This window comes from Xenopus laevis, chromosome 2S (genome assembly GCF_017654675.1).
Source record: "Xenopus laevis strain J_2021 chromosome 2S, Xenopus_laevis_v10.1, whole genome shotgun sequence".
Lineage (NCBI taxonomy): Eukaryota > Metazoa > Chordata > Amphibia > Anura > Pipidae > Xenopus > Xenopus laevis.
Genome location: NC_054374.1, coordinates 4,734,410 through 4,747,761, shown reverse-complemented (window position 1 = coordinate 4,747,761; position 13,352 = coordinate 4,734,410). Strand labels below are relative to the sequence as shown.

Genomic DNA, 13,352 nt, shown 5'->3' with positions numbered 1-13,352 from the left:
ATCCTTCGATCAGAAAAAGTTAGCCAAGCCTATGGGGACCTTCCCCATAGACTAACATTGACTTCCGTAGCTTTTAGATGGCGAACTAGGGGGTCGAAGTTTTTTTTAAAGAGACAGTACTTCGACTATCGAATGGTCGAATAGTCGAACGATTTTTACTTCGAATCCTTCGATTCGTAGTCGAAATAGCCCATTCGATGGTCGAAGTAGCCCAAAAAAAACTTCGAAATTCGAAGTTTTTTACCTTCGAATCCTTGACTCGAAGTTAGTGAATTGGCCCCTTAGATTTTTAAAAAAGATCAGAAACTTTGTGACTTTTGGGCGCATACGCAGTAGCTCTGTACCAGCAAATGCCTCCAACTGCGCATGCGCCTGAAAGTCGCGAAGTTTCTGATCCGTTTCTCAGAAATTTTGTGACTTTCGCGACTTGCGCCATAAACGCCGGTTAAAGTAGAGCGCTCGGGAGAAGATGGCGCCCGTGAACTCGGCAGCAGAGGACCTACGCCAAGGGGTGAGTAAGAAGTTAGGGGCATTTGCCTGGGAGGGCAGGTAGGCCGGGGGGGAGGAGGGCCTACACAGGGGAGGGGGGGGGAGGGTTTTTTTCCCCCGTACAGGTTGACTTCTCCTTTAAGGTATGAAGACCCAAAAAATGGAAAGATCCATTATACGGAAAACAGGTCCCATATTTATACTGATATATATATAATTTAAGGCATTTAACCCCTTTCTTAACCCTTGATGAAAATCTGGTATGTATGTATACATTTTTAACACAAGCATTAGCAGTCAAGCCTAAGGCATACAAATATTGTATCTTTCCATGACAAGTCTTTATACTATGTAATCAGTATTATAGCAGTATGATTTCCGAGGCTTGAACTGGTGCTCTGCTATAGGACGAGGAGCTGTCCATTTCAGCCCTTTGCTAGTTAACGTTATTCCTAGTGCTGACGCTAGGCGCTGTCCATGGTGCTGAAGGCTCCGGGAGGTGCTGACAGATGTAGAGGCAGCGGTCCCTTCCCAGCAAGCACTGAGATGTCTCCTCTGTACAGCTGATTGCAATTACACCAAGAAACAACTGTCAGGCTTTCTAACAAGAGCCCCAAGCAGCTATTTTGCTCTTTTTTGTAACTGCATCTCCCTCCCCTCTTCTCCCAGCACTTCCCAGCCTGGGTGCTTCATTCAATGCAGCTTCTTTCTACAGCGGGAGCAGTGTGTGTGTTTCCTCCTGCTTCCAAACTATTGCACAGAGACAGAAGGTAGAGCCTGTTTAAAGACCCTGCTCTGAATAATAAGGAGATTATCCTAAGAACATGTATTCCGTGTGTTTTATGTTGGCTTCTATGATGCATCTCCACTCTCAAGGTAAGGACTTGCTTGGTGATTTCTCGTTCCTGCTGAATTACGACTGACAAGTACCGGTTCCATTTGTCATTGTTGTAGACCACGTTGTTGTTTCTCTATACTTGAGCAGAGGTCAACTCATTGCTGATTTATGTATCAAGACCTCGCTTTGTCAGTGGCAGAGCCTAGCACACAAGTCTGGTTTTATTATCCTTGCAAGGTTTATTTGAGCCATTTGGAGTTTGTTTATTGTGTTGTGGTTGAATCGCTCACATAGTTCTTAAAACCTGCTTGACTGATGCTCTTCAATAATTCACTCTCATATTAAACTGCAAAATTGGATTCCAGTAGAAGAATCTGTGCTTGACAGATATGTCTATTGTAAAAGCAAAGTGCCTGGGGTATGTCATAATTACTTCTCCTTCATAATCTCATTTTGTAGCAAATGAAATGCCATTTCATCATTTGCCTCGAAATAATAGATTTTTTACGCCGCCATTCGTTTTTCAACAATGAACTCTGCTCCCACTCCGTTTGCACAATTAATTAAGCGATTGGCAAACGATTTACCTAATTTGTGAAATATTACATCCTGTTTTATTATCTGTTTTTATGGGTCGTTCCCCAGAGAGCATCTGGCTAATGGAAGAAAATTAGTTCAGATGAAAATAATTAAAATAAAAAAAAAAGTTTGCAAAGTTGCCCAGAGTTGAACTCTACAAAGTAAAAGCGGAGAGGCAAAACTCTTAAAGATCCCATTAGCTGCATATCAACTCTTTAGAGTTCTGCGTTATTGGAAAGTCTGTTTTCTTTAATGGCAGCAGTGAGTAGTGGGAACCAACAGGTTCTTTTGAAAGTTCTATATGAAAATCTACAATTAAGATGAGTGTTGGTTTAACCCATTATCCCATGACTTTGCCTGTTGAGTTTCTGACGTTCTGGTCAGTTGAGCTGACCTCAGCTTTGTTCCGAAAGTCCAAACTGTCGTTTTCATCTTTGTTATTTGCCCTTTTGTTTTGTTTCAGCCCATCATGTTAATATTAGTTGCAAATCAACTCTTTAGAAGGTTCTGCGCTATTGGAAAGTCTGTTTTCTTTCATGACAGCAGGGAGTAGTGGGAACCAACAGGTTCTTTTGAAAGTTCTATATGAAAGTCTGTCAAGGAAGGTGCCTATAATTAAGATGAGTGTTGGTTTTACCAACTATCCCATGTCTTTGCCTGTTGAGTAGGGATGGGCGAATTTTTTCGTCTCGTTTCGCCGGAAAAATGACGCCCATAGACTTTAATGGGCGTCTGCGACATTTCGCCAGCGGCGAATTTTTGCCGAAACGAAACGGGTCAAATTCGCCTATCCCTACTGTTGAGTTTCTGACTTTCTGGTCAGTTGAGCTGACCTCAGCTTTGTTCCAAAAGGCCAAACTGTCGGTTTCATCTTTGTTATTTGCCCTTTTGTTTTGTTTAAAGGGGAAGGAAACCTAGTCGGCGCAAACCCCCCACCCCCCTCCCATTTGTTGCCCACCCTCCCTCCTCCCCCCTGGCCTACCCGTCCCGCTGGGCAAATGCCCCTAACTTGTTACTTACCCTTCTGCGCAGGTCCAGTCCAGGGAGTTCACCGACGACATCTTCTTCCACGCGATCTTCTTCCTGCTTTGAACGGCGCATGCGCAGTAGGATCATTTCGCCGGTAAGATCGACTGCGCATGCGCGTGACTTTTGGCGCATGCGCAGTAGATCCGTACCGGCAAAATGATCCTACTGCGCATGCGCCAAAACGCCGTTCACAGCAGGAAGAAGATCACGTGGAAGAAGATGTCGTTTGCGCCGACTAGGTTTCCTTCCCCTTTAAGCCCATAAGGGTTGGTGCCTGCTCTCTTATATTTAATTTAATGTACTACATGCATCTACTTTGGAAACCATGCTTCAAAGCAAATATGAAATGAGTGTCCCTAAAAATGTAATAATGCAAGAAAACAGTTGTCACTCTCAGCATCAGTTCTATGTAATTTATTGCCTCCTCTACGAGCTGAGCTTGGAACGTTCATTATGAGCATAGAGAGAAATTTGTTCTATCCATAAACAGAGAAGTGCCCTAATAGAATTCCCTAAAACATGATTGTATTTTTAATGTCCTATTTTAAAAAATCTGGTTGTCTATAGCTGTCCTATTACCTATCACGCTTTACGGTATTACCACTGACAATGTAAAGGGTGTTTTGTTTTTAATAGAAATCGTATCTAATGCTTCTGAACAAGAAAAATAATTATGTTATAGTCGTAGTAATTTGTCAATATGTTGGCTTCCATTCAAGACACATAATACATTGTGCTGACTTAATCAATATTCACTGTTTAAACTCAGGGGGTCCGATGATGATGAATAACAGATCTATCTTTCTTTTTCTACCTCTGTTGGTTGGACAGTTGACTCCATTGGGGACCAGGGCGGTTTCAGAAGTCCATTTCTTCTCCATGTGTTATTAGAACATGTTTAAATACCAATCTTTCCTTTAAATGTATCATTACACAAATCTGTGGTGTTTACGAGAAATCGGAAGCAGCGTGAAGCAGACTTTGGGCACAGCGTTTGCAAGATAATTGTTCATTTCTTTGGAATATAGATCTGGGTGCTCATTATTCACTCTGTGCTACGATCCAAACTCACAGTTGCTTGGCCAGTTGCTATTCAACCATCTAATAACAGACTTCAAACCATTTTGCCAGCTGAGAGGTAATAACTTATAAAGAATCTTTTTAAACCTTGATGTGACACGGCACTGCGAATCCTTTGTGAAGAGATAAAATAGATATTGGGCTGGGAAATAGGAACGTTGTACTCCCAAAAGGGACAACAAGACAAAGACTTAGTTCTTTACAGTTTTAATGCATGAACAGTAAAATATTAAATCAAAGCTGATCCGAACAAGTGATGTTTGTGTAGTCTATATACACTGATATATATCTAGGGGACAAATAATCTATTGGTTGTCTTTAACCGTAGACTTAGATGATTCATCGATTATATAGAGGTAAATATTTATGGTCTACACTTGAGGCAAATAATACACTGAAAGTCTTGTTGTGATATTCTGCCAGTCCAGAGGAATATTATAAACTATTAGCCTTGAGGCAAACTGGTGGACTAGAGACAAGTCATATCTGGAGGCAAACAATGGCCAGATGAGGATGAAATAGATTGGTGGTCTATGGCCAAGTAACAAGTTGGACTTCTGTAGTGAAGTAATACATTGGAAGCTATTTCTTGTAATATATATATATATATATATATATATATATATATATATATATATATATATATATATATATATATATATATATATATATATATATATATATATATAGTGATGTGCGAATTTATTCGGCAGGCGCAAATTTGCGGCGAATTTGCGCGATTCGCCGCCAGCGAATAAATTCGCAAAACGCCTGCGAAAATTTGCGTCAAAAATTTGCCAGCGTCAAAAAATTTTTTCCTAAAAAACGGACGCCGGCGTCAAAAATGGACGCGGCGCAGTTTCGCGAATTTTTTGCCGTTTTTTCGTGCGAAGAAATTCGGGAATTTTTCGGCAAAGCGAAACGGCGCAAATTCGCCCATCACTATATATATATATATATATATATATATATATATATATATATATATATATATATATACACACACAAGGTATTTATTGGATTCTTAAAACAAGGGATACACAGATAGTGTAGAATCACTTGGTACAAGGGTATTCTATGAGATAATGATGCAGGTATAGGATCCGTTATCCAGAAAGCTTTGAATTACGGGAAGGTCATCTACCATAGACCCCACTTAAATCAAGTAATTCAAAGTTCTAAAATGTATTCCCTTTTTCTTTGTAAATAATACAACAGTGGCTTGTACTTGATCCCAACTAAGATATAATTAATTCTTATCGGAGGCGAAACTATTTTATTGGGTCATTTTTAAATCATTTTTAGCGGTAGACTTAGGGGGATTATTTATCAAGGTCCAAATTTATCTCAGTATTTCTAAAATCAAACTTCGATCAACTCAGAATTCCAGAATGGACCTTATTTATGAAGAAAAAAGCCTGAAAAAATAGGGTCGGGCAAAGTTCGGAGCTTTCCCCGAAAACTCCGAATTGTTCGCAGTTTTCCACAGAAACTAAGGTTTTTTTCAGGGTTTTTGTGCCAAAATCGGACTTTAATAAATCCCGAAGAATTCGTAGTTTTTTGCTCGAAAAACTACAAATTATTTGAGGTTCAGATATTCGGACCTTGATAAATAACCCCCCTTAGAGTTTGGGGATCCAAGTTTCGGAAAGATCCCTTATCTGGAAAACCCCAGGTCCCAAGCATTTATGCAGTATATTTTAGTATCTGGCATTAAAGGATATAGTCCTTCAAAAAAAACTAGTATTGTCTGAAAATATCATTGATTTAAAACACATCATTTGTGTGACTTGTGAAAGAATTCATGTAACCATTATAGGAATAAACAGTTTAGTATTGTGTTTGGAAACCTTGGAAATACTTGAACGATCCAGAATAATGTAGGTGAAATCTAAGTAATGATTTGTTATGGGTTGTAAACTAAAAGAGAATAACATCACTTATAAATCAAAATGATATGTTTTGGGGGCTGCATATTCTTTATTCATATTCTTTAAATGGTGTGCTGCGAATTTAACACGGTTCCTAATCCAGACGATGTATTCAATGCTGAATTCACAAAAGCTGGAATTTATTTCAAAGCCTGGGAGCCCTTCACTGGATTTTACTTAGAAAGCACAATGCAAGACGGTCACACATACAAGGGGTATAGAGGGTATATCGGAAAACTAGGATTGGAGTTGCCCCTGTGCCATAACGTTTTCCAAAGCAGAAATCAGAGCTCCCTCATAGCAAAGTAACTTAAAGGGACCCTGTCATCGGAAAACATGTTTTTTTTCAAAACACATCAGTTAATAGTGCTACTCCAGCAGAATTCTGCACTGAAATCCATTTCTCAAAAGAGCAAACAGATTTTTTTATATTTAATTTTGAAATCTGACATGGGGCTAGACATATCGTCAATTTCCCAGCTGACCCTGGTCATGTGGACCCCCCTGGGGGGGAAAAGGGAGGGGGTGATATCACTCCAACTTGTAGTACAGCAGTAAAGAGTGACTGAAGTTTATCAGAGCACAAGTCACATGACTTGGGGCAGCTGGGAAATTGACAATATGTCTAGCCCCATGTCAGATTTCAAAATTGAATATAAAAAAATCTGTTTGCTCTTTTGAGAAATGGATTCCAGAGCAAAATTCTGCTGGAACAGCACTATTCACTGATTCATTTTGAAAAAAAATGTTTTTTCCCATGACAGTATCCCTTTAAGGTCTAGGTCCACATTTCATAAACATAAGCACCTTAAAAATACAAAGATCCTCTACTGTATTGGCACTCATTGTTGTAAGATGTGTAATTATTCTTTTGAGTTTTAGGCTATGGGGCAGATTTACTAAAGGGCGAAGTGGCTAACACTAGCAACATTTCACCAGAACTAACTTGAACTTTTTTGGGCTCCCCTGATGGCTCAATGTGGTGTTTGTGTGTGAGTAAAGTTTGCAACAAGATTTAAATTCATCTGGGCATTGCTCTTAAATTGTGATGGGCGAATTTATTAGCCAGGCGCGAATTCGCAGCGAATTCCCGCGATTCGCCACCGGTGAATAAATTTGTGAAACGGGCGCCGGCGTCAAAAAAAACAGATGCCGGCGTCAAAAACAGAGGCGCCGTTTCGCAAATTATTCGATGTTTTGCAGATTGGGGAAACGCCCCAAATTCGCCCATCACTACTCTTAAAGAGCTGATTCCAGTCATTGTCAGGATGGTGAAACAAACTTTATGAAACTAAGGGTCAAATTGAAAAACAATTAAAAGAAAAATGCAACAGGCAGACTTTTGCAGCTCAGGCAAATAAGCAGAGCGATGGATTTATTTGGTGCAGACAAAAAGATGTGGTGGTTTTCTTCGTAGATATTGTTGGTTTTAATAATTATAATATCATGTTCAGTGATGCTCAGTGATTCGTAATATATAATGTGAAATAAGATCAACTGCAACGGACGGAATCTACCTTATAAGGAACGCTCAACAAAAAAATTTCACTTTTTAAAATGCACCTTTCAATTCTAATTCTAATTCTAATTTCGTCCATCGAATGGGCTGCTTCGACCTTCGACTACGACTTCGAATCGAACGATTCGAACTAAAAATCGTTAGACTATTCGACCATTTGATAGTTGAAGTACTGTCTCTTTAAGAAAAAACTTCAACCCCTAGTTCGCCACCTAAAAGCTACTGAAGTCAATGTTAGCCTATGGGGAAGGTCCCCATAGGCTTGGCTATCTTTTTTTGGTCGAAGGATAATCTTTCGATCGATGGATTAAAATCCTTCGAATTGAACGATTAAATCGTTCGATCGAACAATTAAATCCGATTAAATCCTTCGAATCAAACGATTCGAAGGATTTTAATCCATCGATCGAAGGATTATCCTTCGACCAAAAAAAGATAGCCAAGCCTATGGGGACCTTCCCCATAGGCTAACATTGACTTCGGTAGCTTTAAGGTGGCGAACTAGGGGTCGAAGTTTTAAAGAGACAGTACTTCAACTATCGAATGGTCGAATAGTCGACCGATTTTTAGTTCGAATCGTTCGATTCGAAGTCGTAGTTGAAGGTCGAAGTAGCCCATTCGATGGTCGAAGTAGCCAAAAAAACACCGAAATTCGAAGTATTTTTTCTTCTATTCCTTCACTGGAACTTAGTGAATGGGCCCCTAAATAAAATCAGTAGGGTTGTGCTGCCACTGATTCATGCAACTTAGCTGGGATCAAGCACAAGCTACTGTTTTATTATTACAGAGAGAAAAAAAGAATTTCAATTCTGTGCATTTTAGAATTGAAAGGTGCATTTTAAAAAGTGACATTTTTTGTTGCGCAAAATCCTTCGACTTCGATATTCGAAGTCGAAGGATTTTAATTCACCAGTCGAATATCGAGGGTTAATTAACCCCCGATATTCGACCCTTAATACATCTGCCCCTTAATGTTATATTGAATTTTTAGTAGAAGGAGACCCCTTATCTGGGAAAAAGCAGTTCCTGGACATTCTTTATAACAGGTGTCATATCTGTACATACACCAACTGCAAAAAGCTTCTGCTGCCTACAATATGCTAAAACCAAAGTCTTCAGTGGCATTTCCCCTACACATTCAAGTTAAGCCTTTCCCTCAGCAGTAAAGATACAAACATACAGGTATATACATTATTTAAGCAACATGAATATTGTATTCTACTTTGTTCTGCTTAATACAGAAAAAACGTCTCAGCAATGACGATTTAAGGAGGCCTGGTGGTATTTATCACATTTAAGTTGTAGAAATGGAAATGCTGGCCGCTCATGGGGAGTGAAATAATGGAAGAACCGACTGTTTTGCCTAAACTGCTTGTGCTGCTTTGTAATGTATTGGCTGCTGCAACGTACTGTGATGGATGGACTCCAAGCCCTTTAATGAGCACAGTGACAGAGTCCACTAATAAGGATAAAAAGCAGAGCTAAGCTGACTATACCTGCAGCCTGGAAAGCTGGGACAAGCAAAAGCATCTGTAGTGGAGAGAAACCTTCTAATCGCTCACTGATTTAAAGCTTTCAGTGACAGCGCCAGGACCCATCAGCTGTCAGACTTTGGTCAGATTATTTGATGCACCGCATCAGATCCTACAAAGAAAATAACTGCTGCTAGTGAGTCTGGTTTAGAGCTCGTTCAGTAGAAGGGGCTATAATATGAGCGGAAAACATGGTTGATTGACATCATAAACATTCTTGTGTTTCAGAAGGAGGAGTAAGGTCTAAGTTCAAGCTGATTGAGAAACATTTCTTAAAGGGATCCTGTCATCAGAAAACATGTTTTTTTCAAAACGCATCAGTTAATAGTGCTACTCCAGCAGAATTCTGCACTGAAATCCATTTCTCAAAAGAGCAAACAGATTTTTTTATATTTCATTTTGAAATCTGACATGGGGCTAGACATTTTGTAAATTTCCCAGCTGCCCCTGGTCATGTGATTTTTTTATATTTAATTTTGAAATCTGACATGGGGCTAGACATTTTGTAAATTTCCCAGCTGCCCCTGGACTTGTGCCTGCACTTTAGGAGAGGCAGGCTGCTGTTTTTCCTTCTCAATGTAACTGAATGTGTCTCAGTGGGACATGGGTTTTTACTATTGAGTGTTGTTCTTAGATCTACCAGCCAGTTGTTTGTTATCTTGTGTTTAGGAGCTGCAATCTGGTTACCTTCCCATTGTTCTTTTGTTTGGCTGCTGGGGGGGAAAGGGAGGGGGTGATATCACTCCAACTTGCTGTACAGCAGTAAAGAGTGATTGAAGTTTATCAGAGCACAAGTCACATGACTTGGGGCAGCTGGGAAATTGACAATATGTCTAGCCCCATGTCAGATTTCAAAATTGAATATAAAAAAATCTGTTTGCTCTTTTGAGAAATGGATTTCAGTGCAGAATTCTGCTGGAGCAGCACTATTAACTGATTCATTTTGAAAAAATTTTTTATTTCCCATGACAGTATCCCTTTAAGGTGGCCATAAATGTAACAATTACAATCTTGGAAAAGATGTTTCCAAGAAAGATCATTCATTTCAATACACACGTGTAGAACTGAATGGTCAGATATACATATAGAAAGAATAGAATTCCACCTGTATCCAACGATTCAATGGCCGATGTTTGAGTGTCTTCAAAGGCACCCAATCAAAATTTTCCATCCAGCCTGACCATGAGCCGACCCATATCCGAATATGGTAGAATTTTTTTTTTATATGATATTATCTGTGCGTCTATGGCCACATTTACAAGCAAGGTGGAATGTCAATAATACTGCACCCACCATAATAATATATAAATATATAGCAAGTGTTTTACATGAGGTTAGCCTTCTTTGTGAGACCCCCAGGGAGTCCTCGCTAGCTAGAATTCTTCACTTAGTGTCCGTTTTCTCATCTGCTGTATGGAAATTGCTCCGCACCAGACGTTTACTTGAATGGAAGCTCCGAAACTTGACAAAATAATAGCATTCCATTTGTTGTGGTTATGCCTTTACCCTTGGGAGCAGAGTAAAATTGTCTGAAACATACAATGCTGTAACAATAATGATCCTTTGAGTATTGGTGTAATGGGTAAGGTCTGGGTGTTGACCATGAGTAAAAAAAACCTCAGCACTAGGCTATAATAAGGGCAAGGGCTGTGTTACTATGTTGCGTTTTTAAAAAAGCTCCGTCAGGCATAAATACGCATAAACTGCACTACTACTGAAACCTGTGGCAATTCTCAGAGGGCACTTGCAAGCCGAAATCCACCACTGGACGCCAGTATTGGTGTTTTTCAGCAGAAACGCCAATATGTCAAGAAACTACCAAATCAATAGACTCTATGGGATCTGCATGTTTGAAACCACACTTTATGTAAATACACATCGTATTTTAAATATGGCTTCCAAATTCTCACGAGATAAATGATGCATATCGGTTTTTACGGCTTATTAGGCTGGTGACGTAATTACGTTGCGTATTAATGATCATTCCTGCTCCATTTTGCATGTAAATAGCTTTTCTAAATAGCTTTTCTATTTTCTATTTCTAGCCAGCGGAATTATGGGGAACGAGAACAATGAGAAGTGCATGTTGGGAAAAGAAACCTACGTGCTGAAAAACGCATGTTGACGCTCGCCTGTGTTTTCAGTGGCGTATTTACGCCCGACCAAGCTTTTTTAAAAGCGCAATGAAAAACGCTATGTCTGGCCTTGCCCTACGTAGTCAAATTCATCTCTAAAGGGGGGGGGGACTAAGAAAGATATAATATGCATATAAAAAGCTTTAGCCATATGACTTTGATCTTCTTTCTTAATAGAATGATCAAAACCTAAGCAAATAAGAAAAGAAGACTTGCCCAAGGCCAGTGTTTGAGCAGACAGATCAATAAAGCCTCTATGCCAGTTAAAATGAGTTGCTAATAAATATTTTCTATAGCTTTAAACAGATAATGATTGTTAGATTAGCCAAATCTAAACTATCTCTGGAATTTCAACCCATTGGATGGTGGAGGATGCTGGGAGTTGTCGATCTGCCATAGCTGGAGATTTGTGCATGTGATAAAACTGCCTGAGACAATGAGGGAAGAGTCATTTTGCAATTAATCAATGGAAAGGATTGGAGCTTAGTGCATGTAAGTTAAATAAATAATAAAAGAGAACTTCTTCATAGAGATGATAATGGATGACAATATATCTCGCCCTAGTCAATGCGGAATTAGTTCATCCATTGTCATTTGCCAGTCGCTTCCCGGGCTGCCAATTTTTTTTTACTGTCTCGCAAATAAATGATCAGATGAGCGCAGTGCGAGACTGATGCGGGTGTAGGAGATGTGCAGCACAATGGCTCACGGGCTGAGCAAATACAATAGGGATCTGAAGGGCAACTGTCCCATTTCAACTGAGAAGTTTCATTACTATTACATTTGTTCAAAAGTCTTTAAGAAGCAGTCTCTGTCCTTTTTGGAGAAGAAAACACCTACGTTCGAATGCTGTTCATAGATTTCAGTTCAGCATTCAACACTATCATTCTTCAGCATCTGATAGAAAAGCTGAGTCTTCTTGGACTGAACACCTACATCCGCAGTTGGGTTCTGGACTTCCTGACCGACAGACCTCAGTCAGTCAGTATTGGAAACATCATCTCCAGAACCACCACACTGAGCACCGGAGCCCCTCAAGGTTGTGTGCTTAGTCCTCTACTGTTCACTCTGCTGATGCATGACTGTGCAGCCACGCACCGCACAAATCACATCATAAAGTTCGCTGATGACACAATCGTGGTGGGTCTAATCAGCAATAATGATGAGTCACCATACAGAGAGGAGGCGCAGTGGGTAACAGACTGGTGCAGAGCCAACAACCTCTCTCTCAATGTAGACAAAACAAAAGAGATGGTTGTTGACTTTAGGAAGACTAGGATTGACCAACTGCCACTGTACATCGACGGCTCTAATGTGGAGATCGTCAAAAGCACCCAATTCCTTGGTGTCCACCTGGCGGAGAACCTCACCTGGTCCCAACAGCGCCTCTACTTCCTCCACAAGCTGAGGAAATCCCATCTCCCACCATCCATACTCACAACCTTCGACAGAGGGACTATCGAGAGCATCCTGAGCAGCTGTATCACTGTCTGGGCTGGGAACTGCACTGTCATGGACAGGGTCGGACTGGGGGGCCTGGGGCCCACCGGGACTGCTGTCCAGGGCCCCCCAGCCCCCGCCTCCCCTTGCTGCAGGGCCCCTGCCTCCCCTTGCTGCGGCACCAGCGCCGCGCTCCCCTTTGGCGTTGTCCCATGCCGGCGCGCATGCGCAGACGGCACCCGTGCCGACGAGAATGCGCAGACTGCGCAGACAGCGCATCGCGCCGGCTACGTTTTTTTTTTTTTACTATTGCGATTGGGGGTCTGGCCCGGCGGGGCCCCTTGAAGGTCGGGGCCCACCGGGTATTTTCCCGGTGTCCCGCCGGGCCAGTCCGACACTGGTCATGGAGCACAAGACCCTACAGAGGATAGTGAAGACAGCAGAGAAGATCATAGGTGTCTCTCTCCCTTCCATCACGGACATTTACACCACTCGCTGCATCCGTAAATCCACCAGCATTGTGTCTGATCCTACACACCCCTCACACTCACTGTTCACACTCCTGCCATCTGGAAAAAGGTACCGAAGCATTAGGGCCCTCACTACCAGACTGTGTAACAGTTTCTTACCCCGAGCCATAAGGCTCCTGAATACTCAGGGACTGGACAGATCTCTCTCACACACACACTGACCTTACTATATACCACAACGTTACACAGCCACTGTACGCCATTGTATGGATGAATAGCCATTGGATACAGTTGTTCTCACATCTGCACT

The 13,352-nt window shown here is 41.0% G+C and overlaps 1 protein-coding gene across 1 annotated transcript in view; it reads left to right on the top strand.

The window, feature by feature from the left end:
* Positions 1-987: 987 nt before the first annotated feature.
* LOC108709170 (seizure protein 6) overlaps positions 988-13,352 on the top strand; it is a 340,196-nt gene continuing 327,831 nt past the window's right edge. The window contains exon 1 of the mRNA XM_018248783.2: positions 988-1,365. Within this exon, the coding sequence (XP_018104272.2) occupies positions 1,314-1,365 (52 nt within the window). The 5' untranslated portion in view covers positions 988-1,313. The remainder of the gene's footprint in view (positions 1,366-13,352) is intronic.